We start from the raw sequence: 24,574 nt of genomic DNA, 5'->3' as shown, positions 1-24,574 counted from the left end.
GCCAGCTGCCCTCTCCTCACGCCACGCGGCTGTGGGTGTTTGTCCCAACCCGACCGGGGCGGGGGGCAAGGACTGGGGAGGGGTGGCCGCATGATCGGGGGAGCCCCTTGACCTGCCCAGAGGGGCAGTGTCCTCGAGGCGCACGTGTCCACGAGCAGGTGTCCGAGAGCCTCCTGTGGCCATCTACAGCACGCTCCCGGGGCTCCCCCAAGAGCACGCGGACCTGGTGCAGAGGCGCGTGATGGACACACAGCCTTGCGCTCACAAACCAGGTGCCTCCGTGAAAACGCTCCGCGAGGGGCTGTCCCTCCTACCGTTGCCGGCGCGCAGCGTGAAATGGTACTGAAAGTAATAGGCGGCTGTAATTAACATCCTCGATGTCAAAATGTACAACTGGTGACCGTCACTGGTTCCCCTGAAAATTCTTCTTTGAGGTAATTTGACGTTTAAAGCGCGTGGGTAGGAGGCCGTGTGGCCTCGGTGAGCCTCAGGTGTCCGCTTGTGAAATGCGGAGATAAAAGCACTGGGGTAGGACCCAAGGGCCACACGGGCGTCCCGTGTGATGACCGTCAGCTGTCACAACCAGCCCGTGACCCCCAGAAGTCCCAGGGTAACAAGCAGGAGATGTGGCTTCTGTTTAATTGCCGGAGAAGTCAGCTGGACGGATGTTTCAAAGGCTGAGCTAATGCATGCAAATCCCCCATTGTTCTCAAAATCACTTCTCATTCAAGGGTGGAACGAGGAGTCTGGGGCTCCCCCGCACCAGGAAGTGGAGGGTTTTGAACAGGAAAAGCCGCCCCTCCCTCCTGCTCTGGATGCCCGGGGGCCTTTGCGCTTTGAGCTGCCTCCAGAGGGGCCCGAGGGCCGGCCCACGAGAGGGGCGGTTCCCATCCGTGCGTCCCGTCCCGTTGTCACAGCCTGCTGGGGGCAAGTCTGAGCAGTGGGGCCAGGTCTGAGCAGCCATGTGGGCGGCGGGTCTGCCGGTCAGTTCTCAGGGCCGCCAGGAGAAAGCACCGCGCTCCCGACCGCCGAAACAACAGACATTCATTGCTTTACCGTCTGGACGCCAGATGCCTGAAGTCCAGGTTGAGCAGGGCCCCGGGGGAGGGTGCTTCCAGCTTCCTCCAGCTCCTGGGGGCCCCACGAGTTCGCTGGCGGTGGCCACATCCCTCCAGTCTCTGTCTGGGTGGTCACGTGGCCATCTTCTCTTGGCGTGCGTCTGCATCCAAAATCCCCTCTGCCTACAAGGACGGCAGTCGTCGGGTTAGGACGCACCCCAATTCATGATGACCTCGTCTTAACTGATGACCTCTGCAGAGACCCCGTCTCCACACCTCCAGGTCCCCAGGGCCAGCCCACACGGCTGCGGGCCGTTTGGTGGCCTGAGTAATGAGAGATGAGCCCGCGAGGGCGGTGGCGGGAACAGGGACGTTGTGCCCCACCCCGCCGAGGTGGTGGGTCCCAGGGGTGTGGCCGCTGGGCCCAGGCGCTGCCCACGCTCTGCGGCTCAATCGGTCACTCCGCGGGCGGTGCTGCGTCGGTTGTCCGCCCGCTTCCTGGGTTTGTTTATATCCAGGTCGGTGCCTGGTGGTCTTCGGGGGGTTGGAGGGCGCAGGCGGAGTGGCGGGAAGTCTGAGGCCGGCCCCGGGGTGGACGAGGCGTGGCGGTGCCTCAACGCTCCCACCTGAGCCAGCGTCCCGTGCAAGGTCTGTCTGCACCTCTTTCTCGCGTGGTTCCGCTGTTTCTAACGGCCCCAGGCCTGCAGCTGAAGGACGGGGGCAGGGAGGCGGAGGCTGCGCCTTGCTGAGAACACGCGGGTGTTGCGAAAGCTTGGTTCCCACGTGAGCCATACGCCGCCGGCTAGCGAGTCCGCAGAACAGGTTCAGTGAGGTGACGTTGACAGAAACACACAGAAAACCACGGGGCATATTGGCGGGCTGATGGAAATGTGGTGACCAGAGCCTGGCGGTGGTGATGCCTCCCTGGGGGCAACGGAGTCCATGCTCGGGGACTTTATAGCACGATTACTGCCAAGGAGAAGCAGTAGAGTGTCTCTAAGAGCTGATGAGGGGCCCCAGCACCCCAAAGCTGCCCGGGACCCCATCTCCCACAAACCAGCAGTCTGGGGTTAAGGCCTGGCCCCCGGACACTCAGGACCACCTGCTAGGCTCGAACTGGACCAAGGGGCTCCAAGGGCCTTGCCCTCTGCACCTCTGTCCACATGCATGTTTGGGGGGCTCCCTCCTGACGGGGACATCCATCTTTCACTTTCCGTAAAAGCACCCAAACCGAGGAAACACCCTTGTGCAAATTTCAGACTTTAGGGAACGCTGGCGTCGTGGGCTGCCCTGTGTCACAGGCTTCCTGCCTCCCATCCCCTTGGAATCGGCCGGCCTCCTCTGAGCACACGGCTCTTGTCCGGGCCCGGGACGTGGCCAGGCGTGACTGTTGGCCGCAGTCCTGTGCCTGAAGCCCGTGCTTCATGAATATTGTTACTAAGCAGCCTTACCTCTCCACCCGGAAAAGTGCACAGAAAGTCAACATCCAAGCCTAAAGCCAACCAAAACGCACATGATTTTGGGGAATGAATCGTGTCTGGAGAGCAAGCGAGGCTGCCTGGACATTCCGCTGAGGGGCGTGAGTGTGGTCAGGCTGGGCCGCGTGGGCTCCGTGGCTCCCCCGATGCTCGCCCCACAGCCAGCAACAGGGTGGTGAGGTGGGCTCGCTCCTCCTTTTAGAACCCACCTGCAGACCGGCCATGGGGAGCTGGGCGAGGCTGTAGAGCAAAGTCAGCTGTTCTAAGTGACCTTGACAATACCAGACAACGTGAAAGCTACGGTGTAGCTATTTCCGTCCTCCTGGGGGTAATTCCATGTGTTATTTTTAAGATTTTTATTGTTGTAAGAACACTTGCCACACAGTCTACCTTCGTGACAAAATTTTAAGCGTTGCTGACTAACCTCTAGCTTATCCCCGTACGTTTGCACGTCCCCATAACTGAAAAATGTATATAACTGAAACCTATACCCACGGAGCAGAAGTCCCGGGGGAAGGCTAATCGTTCCTTTAACCCGCTAGGGAGCAGACAGACGCTGTCTAAAGTGACACTTCCAGAAATAGAGCCGAAAGTGCTCCCCCAAAGTCACAAAGGTGACCCCGGAACAACCGAGAATAGAGGTGCAGCAGGGAAGAGTGGAGGGAGGAGGAGGGGGGCGGCGGACTGAGCCTCCCGCTCCCTGCGGACGTCCTGGGAGGCAGTCCCCCCACAGAGCCAGAGCCAGACCCTGAAGCTACCACGCGTGCGGACAACCGGCAAAGTCACGTCCTTTGCAGACTGGGGCTTGCCCAGGACACCCCCCGTCCCGTCCCTTTTCATAGCTCTCCGCACCGTTAGGAGTGTCTCACGTGTGCGTGTCTCCCTTTTACAAGCGACAGTGACAGGAAGCAGCCCCGTGAGTTTTCGGGGCCTGACCCCGTACAAGCTGGGTCCTCCCTCTCCTCCAGCCCAGCCCTGTCCGCCCCGGACCCCGGGCCCACCCCACTCCTGGGGTCCACCAACCCTCAGGCCCCGCCCTCCACCCCACTGCGGGGGTCCCCCCCCCCCGGCCCTCACGCCCCCAGTCCCCCCCCCCCCCCCGCACGGTCCCCACCCTCAAGCCCCATCCCCTGGGGCTCCCGCCCCAGGGCTCCCCTGCCCCCAAACCCTGGCCTCCACCCCGCACCCCCCACCTCCCGACCCCACACTCAGGCCCCACCCTCCGAACCCCCTAGGGCCGCACCCCAGGGCCCTCATGCCCCCAGGCCCCCCCAGCACTCCGCCCCTACCCTCAGACCCTACCCCCTCTGGAATCCACCCCCCTCGAGCCCCCAAGCCCCAGCCCCCACCCTCAGGCCCTCACGCCCCCAGCCCCCTCCCCCACTCCCCCCCCCCACCTGCGGAACCAACCTCCAGGCTCCACTCCCAGACCCACGCTCCAGGGATCCCTCTGCCTCCACACCCTGGGTTCCCCGCCCCCCCAGGCCCCCACCTTGGGCAGCGGAGCCCCCTGAGGGGCCTGGCCATGATCCGCGACACTGCTGCCCCCTCAGGTTCGGGGGCACATCCGCCTTTGGGAGGTGGCTATTTACAGATTTGCAAAGTGGAAAATGCAGCAGGGACGTTTAAAAGTAGCGTGATTGTATATATATTTTTGCAACATTAAAATAAGAAGCGGAAGTAATTTGTGTGTCATGCAATTTTTCAGTTTTACATGCTGTGTGTGTCCTTCGGTCCTACATAAATACCAACACGGTTTGCCAGCTCAAGATGGAATATTCCAGAAAACTGTGAGGTCCAGGCGCCCGGAGCTCTCCTCCTGCGCCGGCGCCGTAAGCAGGGCAGCCGCGCAGGCTGACGGAAGGTGCCTGCGGTTCCGGGGCGGGACATCCGGTCCGCGAGGCTGGGGGCTGGCTATTCTGGGGCTGGTGCAGCCTGGAGGCCCGTGCAACTTGATTTCGGCTTGCGCCCCTTACTGCGTGGCCCCCTTGTTTCATTCCTGTAACAAACCCAAGGGGGCGGTTGGCGCAGGGAAGAGCCCCCCGCCCGCGTGCCCTGGAGCCAGCACTTGGGGGACTGCCCAGCCGAGCCGGAGCCCTTCCCGCCTTTCCGCGGCTTGAATGGTGGTGCCCCGCGGCCTCACTCCCAGAGCCAGCACGCCCGAGTCACCCGTCCCAGAGAGAGCCAGGGGCCGTCCCCCACATGTGCGTGTCTCCACTCCAGCTGCGCTCCTCTCTGGCACACGTGGCCACTTAGAAGAACGTTCCGGAAGAACAAACCCCAGGCCTGGCCTTCCCAGGTAGCCGCGTGCGCACAGGCCTCTTCTCCAGCCTGGTCTCCCAGGTCGGCTCCGTCCCTCTCCGCCGTCCGGGGCGCCTCCATGCCCTCTTTGTCGGGAGCTCTGGGGCTCCCAGGAGGCTGCGGCCACACGCTCCAGGTAGCGTCCCCCTGTGTGCGTGCAGTGACGTCAGAAAGACCAACAGCACAAGGGTCGGGGAGCAGGTGGGCAATTACTTTGCATTTTTATTTATTTATTTTTTTTAAGATTTTATTTATTTATTTGACAGAGATAGAGACAGCCAGCGAGAGAGGGAACACAAGCAGGGGGAGTGGGAGAGGAAGAAGCAGGCTCATAGCGGAGGAGCCTGATGTGGGGCTCGATCCCATAACGCCGGGATCACGCCCTGAGCTGAAGGCAGATGCTTAACCACTGTGCCACCCAGGCGCCCCACTTTGCATTTTTAAAGTTAACTTCCTTTTATTGAAAAAAATTTTTAATTAATATACTTTCCTTGAATTTCTAGAGTTGGGCTTGGAAGAAAGTGGCGGCCGCCAAGGCTGGGGACAGGCTGGGGAGGGCAGGAGGGTGCGGGGGCCTGCCTGACCACCTTCCTTTCCTGTTTCCCGCCAGGCCTCGCCAAGCCCATTGGCCTGGTGGAGGGGCCCGGGGGCCTGGGCCAGGGCGGCATGGCGGCCACGCTGCGTGAGGACAGCCAGGAGACAGAGAGCAAGTACGAGGAATATGGGTACAACGCACAGCTCAGCGACCGAATCTCCCTGGACAGGACCATCCCGGATTACAGGCCCAAAAAGTGAGTACGCGGCTGCCTCCCAGGCGCCCCCAGGCCCTGCCCCCAGCGCCGTGGGCTCCTGGAGCACGGACACGTTTGCACGGTTGCGCAGGCAGGCACCCCAGGCACATCGCATCTGCCCTGCCACCGTCCTGCCCTCTGGTGTCTCTGCTTTCGGTGGGTCGCAGGCGTCCTGTCCACACCGCCGTGTGCAGGCCTAAGAGAGCAGGGCTGTGCCTTGTCACCGCTCGACACAGGGACACCGGTGCTGCCGCTGGGACCTCAGGGCTCACCTGCTGGCTTGCCGCCCCCCCCATCTAAAGCTCTCTGCCATTTCCATCCGTGGGCCTGGAACCCCTGGCCCTCCCACCCCATATCTGTCGCTGGCTGTGGCCTTGCCTCGTGGCCTCTCAGGAGGCCTGCTCTGCGAGCATCGCATCCTGTTTGAAAGCTCATTAGGTACCTTGGCGGGGGTGAAATTTGAACAAAATGCCATATTAAGTGGACATCATTACTTGAGTAAAGTCCCTCCAGGCCAGCAGCTTGGCCGGGCTCCTCTCTGTGGCTCCGTCTGCAGAGACCCCACCGGCCCCAGGGACCCTGGGCGCCTGGGGTGCTCTCAGCAGTGGGGGCGGGGCCGGCCCTGGAGCCAACCAGGACTGCGGGCCCGAGGCCATTGTTTGGAGTGTGTTTTAGAGGCTGTGTTTGGGGAGTGGTCCTGGGAGCCGGGGAGGAGGAAGCCTGAGCAGGTGTGCCCTGGGTGTGGTACAGGGGGGGCACGCTTGCAGGTGGGCTGCCCCTCGGGGCCAGGCAGCAGGAACTCACTGCTTGGAGGGCAGGGCGCTGCCTCCCCAGACCGAGGGGTGAGGTGCCCTGGGGCGGTCTGCTGAGTGAGCGATGGCTGCCAGAGTGCGCCTCCCCCATGGCCTAGCCCCGGGGGTTCCCTCCACCCTGTGCTCCGACCGGCTGTCGGTGCAGCCTGTGCCCTGGACAGCACGGAGCCACAGGTGAGAGGCCACCTCTCCTGTTCCTCTTGGGACTTCATCCCAGAGGCGTTCCGCTTTGTCCGGGCGGACCCCGAGCTCCCGCACTCCTGAGGCCTCAGCCCCACGCCGCATGTGAGAACACTGTTTTGTTTTCATGCGTCCCCTCAATCTGGCATGAGTGATGCCGGCTTTCCTTTTGTGAGATGGAATAAACATTCCTTTTCTGAGTAAAAAATGCATTTAGGTATAAAACAGGCCAATTTGAAGAAACATGCTAAGTGAATAATGCAGGTGACGTCTAGATGTGATGGAGTCGCCGACACGGCCTGAGTGGCTCAGATTCCGGGCGCGCCCTGTCTGTGCTCTGAGCGTGTGCGTGAGCGTGCCTCTGTGCACACGCGTGTGGATTGTGTATGCACGTGTGTCAGTGTGCGTGGCAGTTTCTGAGCGCTCCCCAGTGTGCCCTCACCTTTGGAGGGTGACCTCAATAAGGTTCTCTCAGAGGCTGGAGTGGAGTTCTGGCTCCGGCGTCTGGGCACCCACGGTGCCTTCCAGAGACCCCAAGACCACCCAGGCTCAGTGAGTCAAGGAAGGCACTCACAGCCCTGGGCAGCGCTGTTTCACTCCCGCTGCGGTTTGCCGAAGGACAGGCTAACCTTGCAGAGAAGAGTGCAGAGGGCGGGGCGGGGGAGCAGGCGGGAGTTCCCAGCCGCCACTCCCAGGGGCGCCCCGAGACCACACGGAACCCTCCCAGCAAGGGCGCGTGACCACACCTGTGAGTTGTGGCAACAGGGGGCCCACTCCAGCCCCGCTGTCCAGGGTCCCCAGCCCCCAGAGGTCAGGCTGACACTGTTTCAGGCTCCAGCGTAGATCACACTGCAGAATAGACTCTCCCGTGTGGCCCCAGGCCCCCCGTTACCGATGACACTCTTGTCAGGCACGGTGTCCCGAGGACTCAGAAGGCGCCTCCCAGGAGCTGGCAGGGGCCAGACCTTTCCTGTGCGCAGGTATTTATGGACAAGCCAACCTGCCACGTTAACCCCTTCCTGTGCACAGGGTAGGTGACTTGTCAAGTGAGTGGTGCCCATCTCCCTTAGGCTCACGGGGTTAAGGGCACTGGCCCTCTGACTGTCCAGCCATCGCCAGCCCTGGGCTGGGGCAGGGCTGTCCTGGCGGTCCCGCTGCGTCCTCCGGCGTCAGAGTGCGGCATTTATAGAACAGACGTGAGTGTGTGCCATGGATGCTGTTATTTGCCTCCCTGGAATCTGGTTCTCTTTCTTGGGGCGCCAGCTCCCCCTTCCCACATGGGAACCCATGGAAACTTTCAGTTCCAGCTGCAGGGTGGGTCACGTCGCTCAGGGTTAAGGCAATTAGAGCATTATGTCCACCAGCCACAGCCGCTGGCTCAGGGCTGTCGTACGGTCTGGGCTGTCCAATCGGAGTGCATGTTGGAATTACCTGAGGTCACTGGGGAAAAAATCAGGCTTTTCAGCCAAAGTAAAACTGCAATAATGGCAACCTGGGGGGGCTGTACCATCTTACCATTACGAGGGGGAAAGCTTGGCGTTCCCACAGCCCGCCCATGGAACCCAAGGAAAAACCCAGTGCAGGGTGTGGCAGAGCTGGGAGGTGGGGAAGAGTCAGGTTCCAGTGCCATAGCGGGAGCACCTGGATCCAGCTGTTCCTGAAGCCAACATTGCAGTAAATTATAAATACATGAAAAGTTCTCTAGGCTCTGTAGTAAATTAGCACACACACATATATTTTTAAATCTTTTGTTCAAGCATTTGGATTACATTTCTTCTTTTTTTTAAGAGATTTTATTTATTTATTTGAGAGAGACAGTACAAGCTGGGGAGAGAGGGAGAGGGAGAAGCCGTCTCCCCACTGAGCAGGGAGCCTGGTATGGGACTTGATCCTGGGATCCCGGGATTGCGAGCTGAGCTGAAGGCAGATGCTTACTTAACTGACTGAGCTGCCTAGGCACCCCTGTTTCTTGCTTCTTAACGGGCTCTCCGTGCTCCGTCTGGCACATGCCTGCACACCCCTGAGTCTTCAGAGCGCGTTCCTCCGGCATCTCGCTGTGCTGGGGTTTCCTGAGCCGCAGGTGCCCCTCTGGCTTTCCCTTTGAGGACTGAGCCTCACCCTCCTTCCCTCGTGCGGCAGAGGCCCCCTCTTCAGGAAGGCTCCGTCTGCCCAAATAAAACCGGACAGGAGTGATCAGTTCCCTGTCAGCGCCACGTTACAGAAGTAGACATCAGGGCGAACTCTGAAAGAGCCGACACTTACAATGCACCTTAATTGATAGAAACCTGGTTTACAGACACTGATTGGAAGGGGCACAGCTCTCTGCCCCCTGAACAGGGAATGCGGGTTCCATTTTCTTACATGTTTATTTGTATCCATTTCTTTCCCAAAAAGAAACGGGGAGGCTTTGATGTTGTGACGTGCACAGACACCCCCCCCACCCAGTGCGCGTGCGGATGACAAACTAGAAACCAGAGAGAAGCCCTTCCGAGCCCTTGCTGTCCCGCCAGGCTCCTGGGCCTCTCTGGACTTGCTGTCACTGTCGTCCCCCAGCGGACGGCGTCGTGGGGCTTAGTCATGCACGGACAGCCTGCGTGGGACCTCGGCTTCGAACGCAGGCCTCAGCCATCCTGGGGAGACCCACTCCCTGTGCAGCTCAGCGAGTGGGGCGCCCGATCATTGCCCTGGGGCTTATCGAAGACGGGTGTGCTGCAGAATGCTCCTGCAGAACAGGCTCGGACTCACTCAACCCCATAGCAAGGCCGCGAGGACCGATAGTGCCCACATTTCACAGACGGGGAAGCTGAGGCAGGAAGGGTCAAGTCTGGATCGGGCCCATGGGCCACAGTTTGCTGAGCCCTGTGGTGTCCCATGCATTTCCCCCCAGAATCTCATCTTCTCTACATAAGCCAGACATGAAAGGGAAACTGCCTTCTGGAATCTGCCCCCTCCCCTGCCTCAAGGGGTGGACTGTACGTCCCTCCCCTGAGATTGGATGGGCTTTGTGGCTGGTCGTCCAATAGAGGGCAGAGGTGAAGTGGTGGGGCTTCCACGGCCTCACCCTGCCCAGCCCAGCACTGGCCTGGCCCGTGAGCCTCCACAGAAGTGGTCTGCCTGTCCTGAAGCCTCTGCTGCAGCCCCCACGGCCCCATTTCAGCCCACCTGACGGCCCCTGCACAGCCCCTGGCCCAGGACTGCCCGCAGAGGCCTTCCAGGAGCCGTGATGGGGATCAGATCAGGGTTGCTGTGCCCAGGAGCTGGGTTGGAGGTCGTCACACAGTTGTCGGTGACAAGCCCGCAGGAGGAAGGCTGGGATGGGCCATCGCAGAATGCTGACCTCTCGGTTCGTGCCGCTAGTACGTGTTTGTGGGAGCCTTTGTGTGGCCACACGTCAGGAGACACACCTGGCGCTTAGTAGGCCCTCAGCAAGTGTCTGTGGATGACCAACTGAATAAATACGTAAATGCAAGTTCCATCTATGCCCGTGTTCAGCTTTCAGATTTTGATTCCCTAAATGGCTTTAATCCACGTGGAGCCCACCCGTCCAATGAGCAATGGTCTTGTGTTGGATTCTGACAGGTGCAGCCACTAGAAACACACATGGGACGTGGGAGTGTGCAGGCATGTGTGCCTACGTGTGCAATTCATGTATGTGTTAACGTGTGCGCACGTGTGCCCGCATGTGTAAGTGTACGCATGTTGATGCGTGCGCACACCTGTCTGCTCGTGCATGTGCGCGCGCGTGTCCATGTGTGCGTGTGTTTGCGTGTGCGTGCGTGTCCATGTGTGCGTGTGTTTGCGTGTGCGTGCGTGTCCATGTGTGCGTGTGTTTGCGTGTGTGCATGTTCATGTGCGTGCATACGTGTGTTTGCATGTGTACATGTATGCGTGTGCGCACGTGTGCCCGCGTGTGTAAGTGTACACATGTTGATGCGTGCGCACACATGTGTCTGCTCGTGCGTGTCCGTGTGTGTGCTTGCGTGTTCATGCGTGTGCATACGTGTGTGTTTGCGTGTGTGCGTATATGCGTGTGTGCACGTGTGCCTGCCCGACCGACGATTCTGTCCGCTCTCAAGCCGAAGTCCTCACGTGCTTTCTTGCATTAGCTACATTATTGATGTCCCTGTGTCTGGAGGTAGGTAGCTTTTCTAATGAAGCAGCAGCTTTAATTATGCCACAAAGCACATAACATAGATCTTGATTATGAAGACTGGCCCACGGGATAGTAGAAGGGAGACTGGCAAACCCAAATTAAACAGGACATAAAGACGAGCAGCCCAGCCCGAGCCTGTCCTCCATCATGTGCAGTAATGTCCCCCCGCCACGTGTTTGCGGAGCGTTCGTGCATATTACCTGTCTGCGTGGCGAGCGGCTTGGCTCTCAGCCCCAATAAGTCAGATTGAGGGGAAGGCGTGCGGGGGGAGCTGAGGTCCATTACCTCGTGCCGGCTCCCGGCTCCCAATGCCTCCTGTGTCTGGGGTCAGAGGAGGCCGGTGTCTCAGACGAGGAGATGGGAAAACCGGGGTGTCATCACGGAGGCGTGCGGGTGAGGTGGGTCTTGTTTTCAGGGAAAGGCGCCTGGTTCCTTTACTCACTGGGGAGCACCGAACTGCAGCCCCAGTGGCGTTCTGGGCCGGCGGTCGGTTCTCACAGGCGACACCCTTCCCGTCTGCCCGCCGGAGCCCTCAGTCTGTGCCAGGAAGGAGGTGCCTGTGGAGAGGGCAGGGGTCCCCGGTGAGGCTGGGCAGGCGGTGGCTCGCGCCTGCTGCAGCCAGACGGAAAGAGTGGGGGCTGCCTGTCCCTGGGCTCCCTCGCAGTGGGGATTAGTTGGGACGGGGACAGAGCCCACTTCACACCAAGCTCCGGAGCCTGCCGGGGGCGAGGGCTATGTCCACCCTCAGAGGTCCCACTGAGCTGCGGGGGCTGACGGCCAACGGAAGACCTCTGAGCTGAGCTGGACCCTGGCCCGTGGCGGGTCAGTGACCCCAGGGATGTCGAGGGAGAGCCTGGAGGGGCTGGAGGTCACGGGTCCCGGAGACTGTGCGCCTGGGCTCTGATGGCCCAGGGACTCATGGCAGCCTCGGCCACCCCTGCAGCCTGCTCCCTCCACCAGGTGCATGACGGCCTCCAGGCTGAGGTGGTGGCCAGGCCCATCGGCACGCGGGCCAGTGACCCCGCAACCCCGCAACCCCACAACCCGCCTGGTCTGATGAGGTGGGGTGTGGGAGGGGCCTCCCCCGTGTGCGGGTTTGGGTGTGGTCTGCCAGGCTCTGCCAGCCTTTGCTCTGAGGTCCAAGGGTGGCGAGGTGAGTCGTGCCCCACAACGGGGATGAGGGCTGCGTCGCGGCCTGTGGGCTTGTCTGTGAAGAGAGGCGGGGACAGGGCAGCGCAGCTGCTTTGCTCGTGCACGTCTGGGTCTGGCCGGCCGCACACCAGTGACTCCATGGTACGTGTGCGCCCCTGGCTCCACAAGCCGCACCTCGAGCAGACACGAGCGTGGGTCTTTCCTGGGCCGTGTCTCTGCGGCGCGTGCCTGGGCCTCTGTGAGATGCCGCGTGTGTGCACGTAGTTGTGTGTACGTGTCTGCGTGTACGTGTGCACCCGTGCACGTGCGAGTGCGTGTGTGTGCACGCACATATATGTTCCTGGGAGGCCTTGCTGCCCGGATGGACACGTGGACTCGGGAGGCTTGCTGCACGGGTCTGCCCCCCGCGTCCTGCCTCGGCCTCCTCTGCCGCCGGGTCAGCGGGAAGGCCCCGCCGAGGCCTCGCTTGTCAAGGATTCTGTGTTTGTGTGGCGTTCCCGCGAGGGTGGGAATGTGTCACCCACAGCAGGCAGGTGCCGCCGCCAGGAAGACATCCACAAAGAGGCAGAAATGCTCCCCGGGCGACGTGCTTCCAAGAACCCGCCGGCAGCTGTTCCCAGAAGTATCCGTCATGGCTTCGAAGGTGCAGCCTCCGGGGTCCGCGCTGAGCCCCAGACCCGGCGTCTCTGGCAGGAGATGGATGGGCGTCCTGCTGTCCGCAGGCGAAGCTCGCCGCTCTCCCGGGGGGGCTGCCTCTCCGTCCTGCATGTACTTCTCCAGCTGCACAAAGGGCGTCCCCATAAATTTCCATTAGTGTCTCTGCCGTGGCCCCATTTCCTGTGAGGCCAGCCGGGACGTGCCTGCCATGTGCTCTGACCGAGACCTTGGAAGAGGCTTTCAAGAGCCTCGTAACCACTCCTGCTCCTCTGTGGGTTTGTAAATCCTCTTAGAAACGTCCTGTGGTGGATTTCCTGCTGCTCCGGCTCCGGGTGGGGAATGCGGGTCTGAGCCAGGGGCCCTGTTGCACAAAGCTCAGCCCCTCTCCGCCAGTGGTGACCTGACGCACACGCGTCCACCCGGCCCACCTGCAGGAAGCCCCCACTGTGTGCCCAGCGCGTGTCCCCCGCTGCTGGCTGCATCGTTAACGGTGTTAATGGACTCGGAGGCAGGAATTCAGATGCGTGGGGGTGGCCTCTCTGAGCAGGACCTTCTGGACTCAGTAGGGGTGTGAGGTCGGGGGCCCTCGATGGCTGGGAGCTCAGTGGCGGGGCGGTGGCGGGGCTGACATCGCCTGGGGGTTGTCGCGCGTGTGGGTGCTGACCGCCAGCTGCCCAGCAGAGCTCCGCCGTGCGGCAGTCGGGTGCCTCCGTGGTGCTTCGGGGCCCCCAAAACAAAGGCTTCCTGCTCTTCACGACTCTGCTCAGAGGCATGTGGCCTCGCTTCGCCGCGCTCTGTGGGTGGGAGGTGGCTGCGGTGGGAGGGTCCCCGCAGAGGAGCACAGGGGTGCGGCCTGCTGCTGCGGCCCGTTTGGGAAGTGCGGTGGCCACCGCAGCTATTTGAGACCGTGCGTCACACTGTTTGAGGTCCCTGGGCTGGATGACAGCCCAGGGAAGAGTGGGGACCCCCTAAAGAGAGTGGATGGTCTCTGTCAGTGACAGCAATGTCAGATGAAAATCCTGACAGCTCAGCTAGACGTGGCCGCACGGTGAAGGGATTCCCGACCTCACGTAACCAGCAGTCTGCAGTCAGGGTCCAGAGTCGTTCATCTGGCAGCGGCTGACAGTCAGGGGCCCCGGCTCTCCCCAGTTCTCTGCTCTGCCACATCCAACCTCATGGTCACAGCATGGCTGCTGCAGCTCCCAGTATCACATCCCCACACCCTCCTGAAAGGCTAGAACAAATTGTTCCTGCATCTTGTCTGTCCTCAACAACAGAGGAACCGTTCCCGGAAGGCCCTGCAGACCCTTCCTCGTGTGTCCCGGGCCGTCTGCCCTGTGAGCTGTGAGAGGCAGGGATGTTTGTCTGCTCCTCTCAGGAGCTTGTGGTGTTTGGTCTGCTCGGTCTCTGGCCTCTCAGGATTGTGGGGACACCTGTCTCAGCTCCCGGGGCTGGCTGAGAATTCAGCTGACAGGTTGGGGGGTGGCCCTCTCCCTGCCCCCATGGAGCCGAGGCCCTGAGCTGGGACCGTCTGTGTCCTGGCGGAGGGCAGGGTTAGGGTGAAGCCCTTGCCGAGAGAACCTCAGCTCTCACAGACGGAGCCTTCTTGAGACGGGGCGGCGGTCAGACAGGTGGCTGTGAGCGCCAGCGCCAAGCCCACTGGCTCCACGGTTGTCCTGTCTGCTGCGGGAGTAGCTCACCGTGTGGCCAGGCAAGGTCCTCCTGCCGCACCAGGAGCTTGGGCGATGTGTGTTCCGGGGCCGGTGCTGGGTCAGGACCCCTTCAGTCTCACGTGGAGAAGATCCATCTCAAACTGGCTTAAGCTGGAGCGAGAGACGGGGCAGGGGGGTGGGGGGCGGCACGGAGAATGGGGGGGGGGTCCCTGAGCCACGCGGTCCCGAGAGCAGTCACAGCCCAGCGGCAATAGGAACTTGTCCCCTGGCAGTAAGAGCTGGATGGGGGCCCTGCCTGCCTCAGGTGCCATGCGGCCACGTGTGGCCACGCCCCAGCACCCGCGGCCTGTCCCCAGGAGGCAGAAGGGAGGTGACACACGTGAGGCCGGGAGAAATGCTGCCTCGTGGCCCAGGCGGTGGTGACGTTCCATTCTTCAGCGGGGCCAGGTTCTTATCTCTTCGTTAGCCTCGAGCCTTCCCCAACAGCAACCCTTTCCGTCTGCCCTGGGTTGAACACAAACTTTCTGCAATAGGGAAGGGGATTGCATCATGAGTAAAAGAGGTTATTTGATGCAGTTTTGTGCTGGGCCAAAATGAACCCTATACATCACTCTGTTTCTAATTCCAACAACTTAGAAGCTGCATGTGTCCCGGTGGGGTGACTCGTCAGGTGCAGGTGACCACTGTGCAGAAACATGGCCTCACCCTGCCCAGCAGCTGTGCCCAGGAAGGCCCTGTGCTCTCCGAAGTGCTAAACGTCCCCCAGCAGGTGGACAACCACACTCGTCCGTGTGATGCCTGCAGGTGTCGGCCCGTGGAACCGCGTGGCTGTGGACCAGGGTGCCCAAAGCCCAGAACTGTCTGCGTGCCCCCTCACCGCTGCCTGCTCGAGCCCCTGGACAGCGGTCAGGTCCGTGGTGTCCTGCCCAGGGGGCCCATGTTGACAGGGGCTCAGCCTGGGCGGCCTTGAGGGGTGCCGCAGTGGCCCGGGCGCCTGGGGACGGGCCGGCGAGGGCAGGCAGAGTCTTGGGGATGAGGCTTGTACCCACTGGCACCTGCGTCCCCAGGGCTCTGTACCATGAGCGGGGCTCACACGGGAGCACCGCATGCCCAGCCCGGCCGCCCAGTATGGGGATGTGAAGGAGGCCCCGAGCCAGCCTGGTCTTCCCTGCTGTGTGGGGTAAGGCTCAGCCTCCACCTGCAAGGAGCCCACTGTCCCTGGGGGACGCAGTCCTGGGCAGCGGGGCCACCCCTTCTGCCCTAGGCACACCCTCCCGTCTTTTCTCCCTCTCTTCCTCCCTACTCGAACCCCAAATGCAGCTGGGCCCAAGCCCCTATGAAGGCTGCATGTCCAGCATCCCTCGCAGGGAGTCGAGCCGTGACCGGTGGGACATATGTGGACGTGGGGAACGTGTGCCTGGTGGGGTGCCCTCCTTCCCTGCTTCCTGCGATGGAACTGGGGCTGCCGCACAGGCAGGCTTGGGGACGACCCCACGCTCGGCACAGTGACGAGGCCGAAGGGCCTGGCCGCTAACAGCCCAGCCTCCAGCCGCCCCAAACCACGTCTCCAAAGTGCACACACACAGAAACCAGCACCCCTTTGTTTATATCACTCCTGTGTCCCCCGGACTGTCTCCACAGCTGCCCCTCCAGGCTCTGCCTACAGCCATGCCCCCCCCAGACTGTTCCCCCCGTGTGTCCTCAGAACTGTGCCCCCACCCCGTTGTCTCCACAGCTGTGCCCCACCCCCATACGCTGTCCCGCAGCCGTGCTCCCCCCCGGCTGTCCCCCCATAGGCTGTCCCCCTAAGCTGTCCCCAAGCTGTCTCCCCCCACCAGCCACGCTCAGACACACGTGGGTGTTACTGGGCTCAGGGAGGGGACAGCCTGGCACGGAGTTGAAGCCAGCTTACTCTCTCACACCCAGAGTTACACACGGCCATGTTTGCCAAGCTCTGTAGTAATCTATCCTGTATTTTACAATCGTGGTGACCACGGTTGATGCACTGTTTTTACAAAGGCTGTCTGGACAGCACCAGATCCTATAACAGACGTGACCCTGTCGATTTTCTCGTCCCCGAGTGGGACTTACTCTTGCTGGAGGCACTCAGTGAGTAGAATCTTAAGAAGCAACATCACTCCGTGTGAAGAATTCCTTCCAGACCGTGGTTTCTAAGGCAGAGATGGAAAGACAGAGGGATTATCCGGTGAGTGCCTCGGCACAGAGGGTCCAGCATGGAATCTGGGCTCTCAGAACAAAATTCATGAAGTAGATCGGGCTTAAATTATTCAGAGAACTGATCTAACCCAGCAAAACGTGTGTCCAGGCTGTGGAGAGCTGAGCTGGGAAGACCAGCCTGCTTTGTCCGTTAGGACTAGGGGGCATGTTGTCTGGGCCCAGGGATTGGTGCCCCCGACACGGGCTCCCTGCGGACTCCTCGCCTGCGTCCTGCCTCTCCCGTGAGTTCCATATGGACGGTTTCACTCCGTGGCCCTTGGGGCACTAGTCAGCTGCAGCTCTCTCTGGCGGCACCCTACTTGCTCCTTGGTCCCCCCGGTGTTTGAGCAGAGACCACGTCTGACCCCGGCCCTGTGTCCCTGCGCCTCACTCTCTCTGGGGTGTAGCCCCCACCCCACTCAGTACGACCCCCCAGCGCCCCTTGTTCCTGGTTGCTCCCATCAGAGAAGAATGGGATGGACGGTCAGCCGGAAGAAGCCCCTGGACCTGGCATTTCTTCCAGTTCTCGGATCTGCCTGAGGGAACAGGTGCCTGAAGAGCCTTAGTCGAGACCATGCCAGTCGGCCTTGGGATGGTGCTGCCTGTGCTGGCCTCGCCCAGGTCCAGCCACAGACCCGGCCCTGACTCAGATCTCCCTCTGCCTCTCTCCCTACGGGCGCCTGTTGGAGTTGGGGCCACCCGAAGCCCAGCATGCTCACTTTGAGATCTGGGACATACGGACGTCTGCAAAGTCCCTGTTTCCGAGGGTCGTATTCGCGGGCTCCCTTGTGGGGGAGGGCGGCACCTTCCAACCCGCAGCCAAGGGAGGAGTCTTCAGAGTGGAAGGCCCCTCGAACACTCATTAGCACAGCAGGCACCCTTATCCGTGCCAGGAGCACAGAAGGAAAGTTGGGGGACAGAGGCCCCAGTGTGGGGCTGGGGGGTCAGGGTCCCTGTCTTCCCTGCAACCAGCTGCCGGTCCTTGGCCGTTGTCCTGGCGAAGCCCCTTCCCGACTCCAGGACTCAAGAAGTGTCGTAATCTAAGTGTAAGCCAATCGGAGCGCCCCATCTCCTCGGGCCACGGTGATTGGTCCAAGGCAGGGCGCACCGTCCAATCAGAGCCAAGGAGACACCCCAAGGTGGGGTGTTTTCCCACCTGTCCGGGAACTGGACTGTTCTCCCCGGAGCATCTCCCAGCCCGAGGACGGCGTGGAGCAAGGAGAGGCGCTGGGTCCTGCCAACATCCTGGGAGCCCCCGGCCCAGCGGGCCTGAAGTCACACACCCCTGGACTTCTCACAGAGGCCAGCCAGTGAATCCCCTGCATCACTCACATTGTTACTGCCCGAGGGACCCGCGGAGCAGAGAAGGGAGAGTGTATCTGGAAGGTTCTATGGCCCTGCTTGCCTGGGAGCCTTGTGCTCTCCCCAGAATGGCTGGCTGCCTGGGAGCTAGCTCTGTGTCTGTCAGCAGCCAGCAGGGGCGTGAACTTGGAGTAAGAGCATTTTCCTTCCGGTGAAGGCAGCGCGTCTCCAAGGTGAGCGCCTGCCATGGCCGCTAGGGTGAAGCGCAGGTGACCTGGCAAGAACGCCCACATCACGTGGAAGGTCATGAGAACAGGCACTTCGCAGGGGCCGCCGTGCCCAGCTGCCGCCACCTCCAATGCCATGCGGTAATAAATCCCCAGAACTCACGGCCACAGCTGAGGGGAGGGGGGAGGCCAGCAGCGCATGTGTCCTCATGTGGGGGGCGGAAAGGGGCTGATTGTCCACCGAGGCGGGGGCACGCTGCCCTCCACTGCCCACCACACCCCCATATCCCGCCTGGCCAGCACGGCCAGTATCTCATCATGCCCAGCACACCCCACCTGCTAGTTCCTTGTCCCCCTGTCCTACACATGGCTGGTTCCTCTGTCCTTTGGGTCTGTTACAGGCTGAGCTATGTCCCCCCAAGTTCATACACGGGAGCCCTGACCCCCAGCACCTCAGGATGTGACCGTGTGGGGAGGCAGGGCCTTACAGAGGTGACAGGTGGAGTGGGGTCACCTGGGTGGGCCTGTCCCCAACAACTGAGTCCCCGCGGAGAGCAGAGCAGGGCGCGGACACGCACAGGGCACGACCACTGAGGACCCAGTGGGAAGGTGGGAAGACAGCATCTGCACACCGAGGGGAAGCCTCGGGAGGAGCTGGCCCCGCTGCCCCTGGGTCTGGACTTCCTGCCTCCAGACTGTGAGGGCCACACACAGCGGCTTAGGCCGCCCCATCTGTGGTGTTTGTTCTGCGGCCACGCGGAGCAGGACAGGGCTGAACTCACTGCCAGGTTGCTCAGGGGTCCTGCCTGGCTGCCTGGCCTGGAGACGGCCCCCGGGTCCCCACCCATGGCCCTGTTTTGTCCCGGCCTCTGCCCCTTCCTCTGAAATCACGCTGCCGTGCCCACTGTTCTTGTCCGTGTGCTGCAGTGAGGGCGGAGACCCTCGCACGCAGCCCCTAGCACACTGTGGGCTAGGAGGGGCTCGCTGGCGCTCTCCCGCCTTTGCTAGGGCAGCACCTGGCCTCGGGCACAGCTGATGGCTTGCGTTCAAACCCCAGCTGCACTCACTCCAGAGGAGGGGTGTGTGTGAGTGTGTGGGTGTGAGAGCGTGCGTGTCTAGCTGAGTCGAGTGGCCTCTGCCATCTTAAGGAGAGATTTGGTGTGTTTACGTTTATTGTGGCAGCAGACGTGTGTGGCTGGGCTCCTCCACGTGTATCTTTGTATTTCCTTTACTCATCTTTGCTGTTTTTTGTCACCTTATTTTTGACCATTTGCTAAGTTCCTGTTCATCTCCCTTTGCCCCCTGGTAAATTTATTCCATCACGTTATTGCACCAACAGCCCGTTGCCCTCTGCAGGCTCATTAGCAAACACACATCATTTAATTACATTGAAGAACTGGAGGCCCCTCGCCCCCACGCCCAGCCCCCACGCCCAGCCTCCTCAATGAGACCCCTGGGAGAACCACACGTCCCCCCCTCGTGCCCCTAAGTCCTTAGGTCTGGCCGAGGCTGTTACCTTCAGCCCCGATGACAAGGCCGTCCCTGCAGACTTTGCGTCCATTGCGACAGCCCTCAGCTGACTTTGGCCCGCAGCCCACCGCAGCCCATCACCCACTACCCGGGTTTCACTTTTGGGGCAACACCTGCGGTGTAGGGTTCATTGTAGATGTCACCTCCACAGCCCCCCACTGCACCCCCACTGCAGTTGGAACCAGGTGTTGACAGCGCTGGGCTCAGGGCTGGGCCCTGCCCACCACCGGGCCACAACCTGATATGACCACCATTCCCTGACTTTCCGCAAGGACGCAGCGGGCTGAGGCTTGGAGCACAGGAGCCCGCAGCTTCTGACGGATGTAATCACTGCGTCACGGCCTCGTTGCTCTTCTATTGGGTGTAAGATTTAGAACCGGCTGAGGGGTCCACGCTGACTGCTGACCGCTGACCGCGAACCGGGTCTCCTGCAGGTGCAGACAGATGACCCATGCTGCCGACCTGCCCCAGATCTCCGTGGTCTTCATCTTTGTCAACGAGGCCCTGTCCGTCATCCTGCGCTCCGTGCACAGCGTGGTCAACCGCACGCCCTCGCGGCTCCTCAAAGAGGTCATCCTGGTGGACGACAACAGCGACAGCGGTGAGTGGGGGCCAGTGGGGCCCCCCAGTAGTGCAAGCATGCTGGAGCTGGGGGCGGAGCCCTGAGTCAGGTTGGGCCAGGCCGCACGCCCGGGAGGCCCCAGGACAGCGTCCTCCCCGCCTCTCCCGGCTCTGGGGACTGCTGCGCCCTTTGTGCTCCGGCTGGTGGTGCGTCCCTCCACTTCTGCCTTGCCTTCATGTGGCCGCCCCCCTGTATGCCTCCTCTTGTACGGACACCTGTTGTTGGATGAGGGACACCCTAAATCCAGGAGGATTTCATCGCAAGATTCTTAATCGGTTACATCCACGGAGACCCTACTTTGAAATAAGGTCCCGTTCCGAGGCTGTGGGTGGACTTGAATTTGGGGGCGCTATTCATCCCCCACAGGTGTCGCCCAGAAAAGCCCGGGCAGGCTGAGTTCCCCTGTCTGTTGATCACACCTCTTGCCTCTTACCAGTGACAGAGGCATGGGCTCCAGTGAGGGTCTGCTGTCGGAGAGCTGGGCCGGCACTCACTGCGGGGACCCCGGGCCCCAGGGGGCCTCCCCGCACACGTCCCATGCCCACCAGGTGCAGAGGGCTCGAGGCCCCTGCCAGGGGTCCAGAGGCAGACCCGGGAGCCTGAACCCACCACGGGCGGCCCCCCGGCTGAGGTCCCGTGGACCCATCATGCTGGCCTCTCCTCTGCACCTCAGGAGGGAGGCAAGTGCAGGAAATTTGGGGGACACCTCGGAGCCCTCCGAGGGCAGGAGGTGCCGCGTCCAACCCAGGGTTGGTCTGAATGTCCACACTGCAGGGCCCCGAGCTGACCCTGTGAAAGGAGCGAGGATCGGGTGGCCACCTTCCCCAGAAAGGGCAGGATGGGGCTGGACGCTGTTCCGGGGAAAGACCGGCTGCCGTCCCTGGGCCCAGGGGACAGGTGGCTTCTGCAGGCGGGTCACAGGGGGAGGCCCTGCCCAGCTGCCTGGAGAGACCCCGCCGTCCTCTCTTCTCCGCCGGCCCTAATCTGCTGTAACGTGCTTGTTTGGTGCACGTTCAGCCTGGGGGAGCTTCCTCAGGTCCCTCCTGGATTTTCGCCTGGGCCTTTCTCAAGTTTTTAGTAATTTATGGAGCTGAAATTCTCATAACGTAAAATTAGCCACTTAAACCGTGAGTGCACCGTTCAGGGGTGTGAAGCGCGTGCACACTGTTGTGCGGCCGTCCCCACCATCCGTCTCCAGAACTTTCCATCTTCCCAAACTGGAGGTCTGTCCCCGCTAAACGCGCCCCCACCCCACCCGCCGTCTCTGAAGGGGGCTCCTCTCAGGGCCGCAGAGAAGTGGGATCACGCAGCATCTGTCCTCAGGGTTCATGCGTGTTGTAGCAGGTATCACGGCTGAAGACCCCACGGCGTGGCCCGACCACGTGTGCTCGCCCACGTGTCTGTGTGTGGACTCCTTCCTCTTCACAGTGGAGAACTCGGTCCCCGTTCTCCTGTGTTTGTGACACGTACCTCTGTCCAGTCAGCCCCGTTTGGCTGGTTTCTGTCTGTCGTTCCCCCCCCCCCCGACCAGTGGGCCAGCTTCACGGGGTGGGGTCTTGTCGCCCATGGTCCCCAGCCCCTTGAAGCACGTCCGGCCACCGCAGGTGCTCTTCAACGGCTGGCCGTGGAGTAGGGGCCCGGGGCACGCAGTGCCCCAGCCTGCCCACACCGACCCGGGGTGACCTCGGGGCCCTCCCGGGGCCAGCGTGCTGAGGCGTCTCTGTGTCCGCTGCAGTGGAGCTCAAGGACAGCCTGGACCAGTATGTGAACCGGCGGTACCCGGGCCTGGTGAAGATCGTCCGCAACCACCGGCGGGAAGGCCTGATCCGGGCGCGGCTGCAGGGCTGGAAGGCGGCCACGGCCCCTGTGGTCGGCTTCTTCGACGCCCACGTGGAGTTCGGCATGGGCTGGTGAGAGCGGGACGCGGGGGGTAGTGCTGGGGGGGTTGGCTTTGGGGACTTCCTGCGGGATCCCGCAGAAGATGGGCCTGGGGCATCTGAGGGCAGCCCAGTCCTGCCTGGGGCTTCTCCACCCCCGGCTGCTGCGCCAGAAGCCGCTACGGAGGCGCAGACCGCGGGATGTTGCGTCCGGCAGGTCACAGCCCAGAACGAGCATGTGGGTGTGGCCTCAGACCAGGGAGCACACAGCAGTGTGCGGGTGTCGCCCACAGGGCCCCCAGCACCAGCTGGAAGCCGTTTCTTGTCCTGTGGCGCCCTCTTGTCCACCGTGCAGGGGCGCAGTGGGCCTCTAACGAGGCGTTTGCAGGGGGCATGGCCAGGGAGTGGCGGGGATGCCCGCGGTAACTCAGGAGCAGGTGTGCAGGATGACCTACAGGTGTGACCCCCGCGCCCTGCACCCCAACAGGAAGGCTGGGGCTCCAGCGCTGGCCTCGTGCTTGCCCTGCAGGCTCCGTGTGGCCTCCTGGCTAGTGGCCCCAGCAGCCCCCGGGGGCTGGCAGGAAGCGCAGGTCTGTGTGCCGGAAGCGCAGCCTGGTGCCCCGGGGTCCTCGTGCGTGCCAGGGACAGAGCCGGGGCACCTGCAGCCCTCGTCCAGCTCCGAAGCAGCCAGTGCGGCTTTAAGAATGCTGTCAGTTGTCCTGCACGTTATCCCCGGTCAAGGGGGAGGCCGGGTCCCCCGGGAGTGTCAGGCCCAGGGCTGGTCCTGGCACCTTTGTCCAGACCCCGCTGTCAGAGGCAGGGGTGCACCCATGTCCTCAGAGTAGGACGTGCTTCAGAGTTTTCTGGAAAGCGCCGGCTGTTCCCTTAACTTCTCTGGTGGCTGCGTGTGGGGGTGCGCTGTGCAGATGAGAGAGGGATACATGGAGGCCGGGTGGGGGTGGGGGCCACGATCCCGCGGGAACGCCCTCGGTAAGGGAGCGAGTCACGGCGGGATGTCCAGCTTGCCAGCGTGGTGCAGGCAGGGGAGGGCGAGGCACGCCCATCCCTCGTATTCCAGTGGGATGCTGGAAGCGTGCACGGGGTGGGGGCTGTTGCCAGGACTGCATGAGTGACATCCGAGAAGTCCCCACGGGCGCCTGGCTCCAGGCCCTCGGGGTCAGATCAGTACGTCCCCGGGATTGCAGACCAGGCCCCCGGGGACAGCCTGGTTTGAGGTAGCCTGGGAGCTGAGGGGACGCCTCGGACACATGAGCGTGCACATGGGGAGAGGCCCGTGGGCAGAGGGAGGGTTGACCCCACGTATCAGTGTCCCGCGGCTCTGAACCACAGAATCTGGGCGGCTCTAAACAGCAGAAACTGCTCTGTCCATCCTGGGGCCTGAAGTCCACTGAGGGGACACAGGTGTCAGCCGAGCCACACCCCCCGGAGGTGCCCGTCGCTGTGTCCTCCAGCCTCCGGGGTTCGTGACGTCCCTGGGCTGTGGCCACAGCCCTGCAGCCTCTGTCCTCACACGGCTTCTCCCCCGCGTGTCCGTGACTCTCCTCCTCTCTTTCTTGGGAGGGTCCTTGTCACTGGATTTGGGGGCTGCCCGCGTAAGCCCGGATGCTCTGCTCTCAAGACCCTGAGGTTAAACCTGCAGTGTGTGGGTCTGCAGTGAACAGGGCAGCCCGCAGCGCCTGCCCGCTGAGCCGCAGGGAGATGTCGGCCCACGGTGGCGGCTTGCCCCATTTCAATAGAAACTAAAACTCACGATTTTTGTATCAGATCTCCCAACGCATGTTTTTAAACGCTGCAAAGCCCAATGTAAGACATTCCCTGGGATACCAGCCGCGGGAAACGAGGTCGGCGGTGGCCGTGCCGACTGGGACTGTTGGGCTGGGCGCAGTCCTGAGTCTGCGTGGTTAGGCTGGACCAGCCCCACCGTGCATGGTTCCCGTGTCCCCAGCTGGTCCACAGGGGGCCGGCGTCCCGGGGTCTCCAAGGTCATGGTTTTCCGCCAGCTACCGCTGGCTCTGGCAGGGGCTTGGCGTCTCCTAGGCAAGTGGAGCCTTCTCCTTCCCCCTCCTGGAGCGTCTCAGCCACCCCAGGACCACGCACTTGTCACAAGCGTTGGTTCTGTCCCTGCTCGGTTGGCAGAGACGCGAGTTTCTTCTGCTTGACTTCCCGTCCTGGCCCCCGTTTCTCTCTGCTCTTCCGCTGTCGTGAGACAGCCCTTCTTCTCCCACGATGTGTATCACCTTCTGTCCTTCATTACAAGTCACTACCTGCCCCCCACCAGGGTCCCTCCACAGGGTTGTGTAGGTTGCGCACTGCACAACCACACTTGGTAGCCCGCCGTTCCTCCCTCTACTGTATCGTAAGCTCCCTCAGGCATTTGGAAGCCATCTGGGAGAGCCGCGGGTCAGTCACCCCAGATGCAATTTTGAACCAGGGTAACTTTGATTTTCACGACTGAAAACCCAGTTATCCGCCTGCAAAGAGCCCTCCCCCCAGAGTGGCCTCCACAAAGATGCCGCCTCATTA

General features: G+C 61.9%; 1 protein-coding gene across 1 annotated transcript in view; it reads left to right on the top strand.

Annotated features, from left to right (window-relative positions):
- Positions 1–24,574, top strand: part of GALNT9 (polypeptide N-acetylgalactosaminyltransferase 9) — a 70,691-nt gene that overhangs the window by 19,806 nt on the left and 26,311 nt on the right. The window contains exons 2-4 of the mRNA XM_087857148.1: positions 5,448–5,628; positions 19,966–20,132; positions 21,889–22,063. Of these exons, the coding sequence (XP_087713274.1) occupies positions 5,448–5,628; positions 19,966–20,132; positions 21,889–22,063 (523 nt within the window). The remainder of the gene's footprint in view (positions 1–5,447; positions 5,629–19,965; positions 20,133–21,888; positions 22,064–24,574) is intronic.

The sequence above is a fragment of the Ursus americanus genome, chromosome 30 (assembly GCF_024610735.1).
Source record: "Ursus americanus isolate L20-20 chromosome 30, mUrsAme1.1.p, whole genome shotgun sequence".
Lineage (NCBI taxonomy): Eukaryota > Metazoa > Chordata > Mammalia > Carnivora > Ursidae > Ursus > Ursus americanus.
The sequence above is the reverse complement of the archived record's forward strand: the minus strand, read 5'-3'. Positions and strand labels throughout refer to the sequence as shown.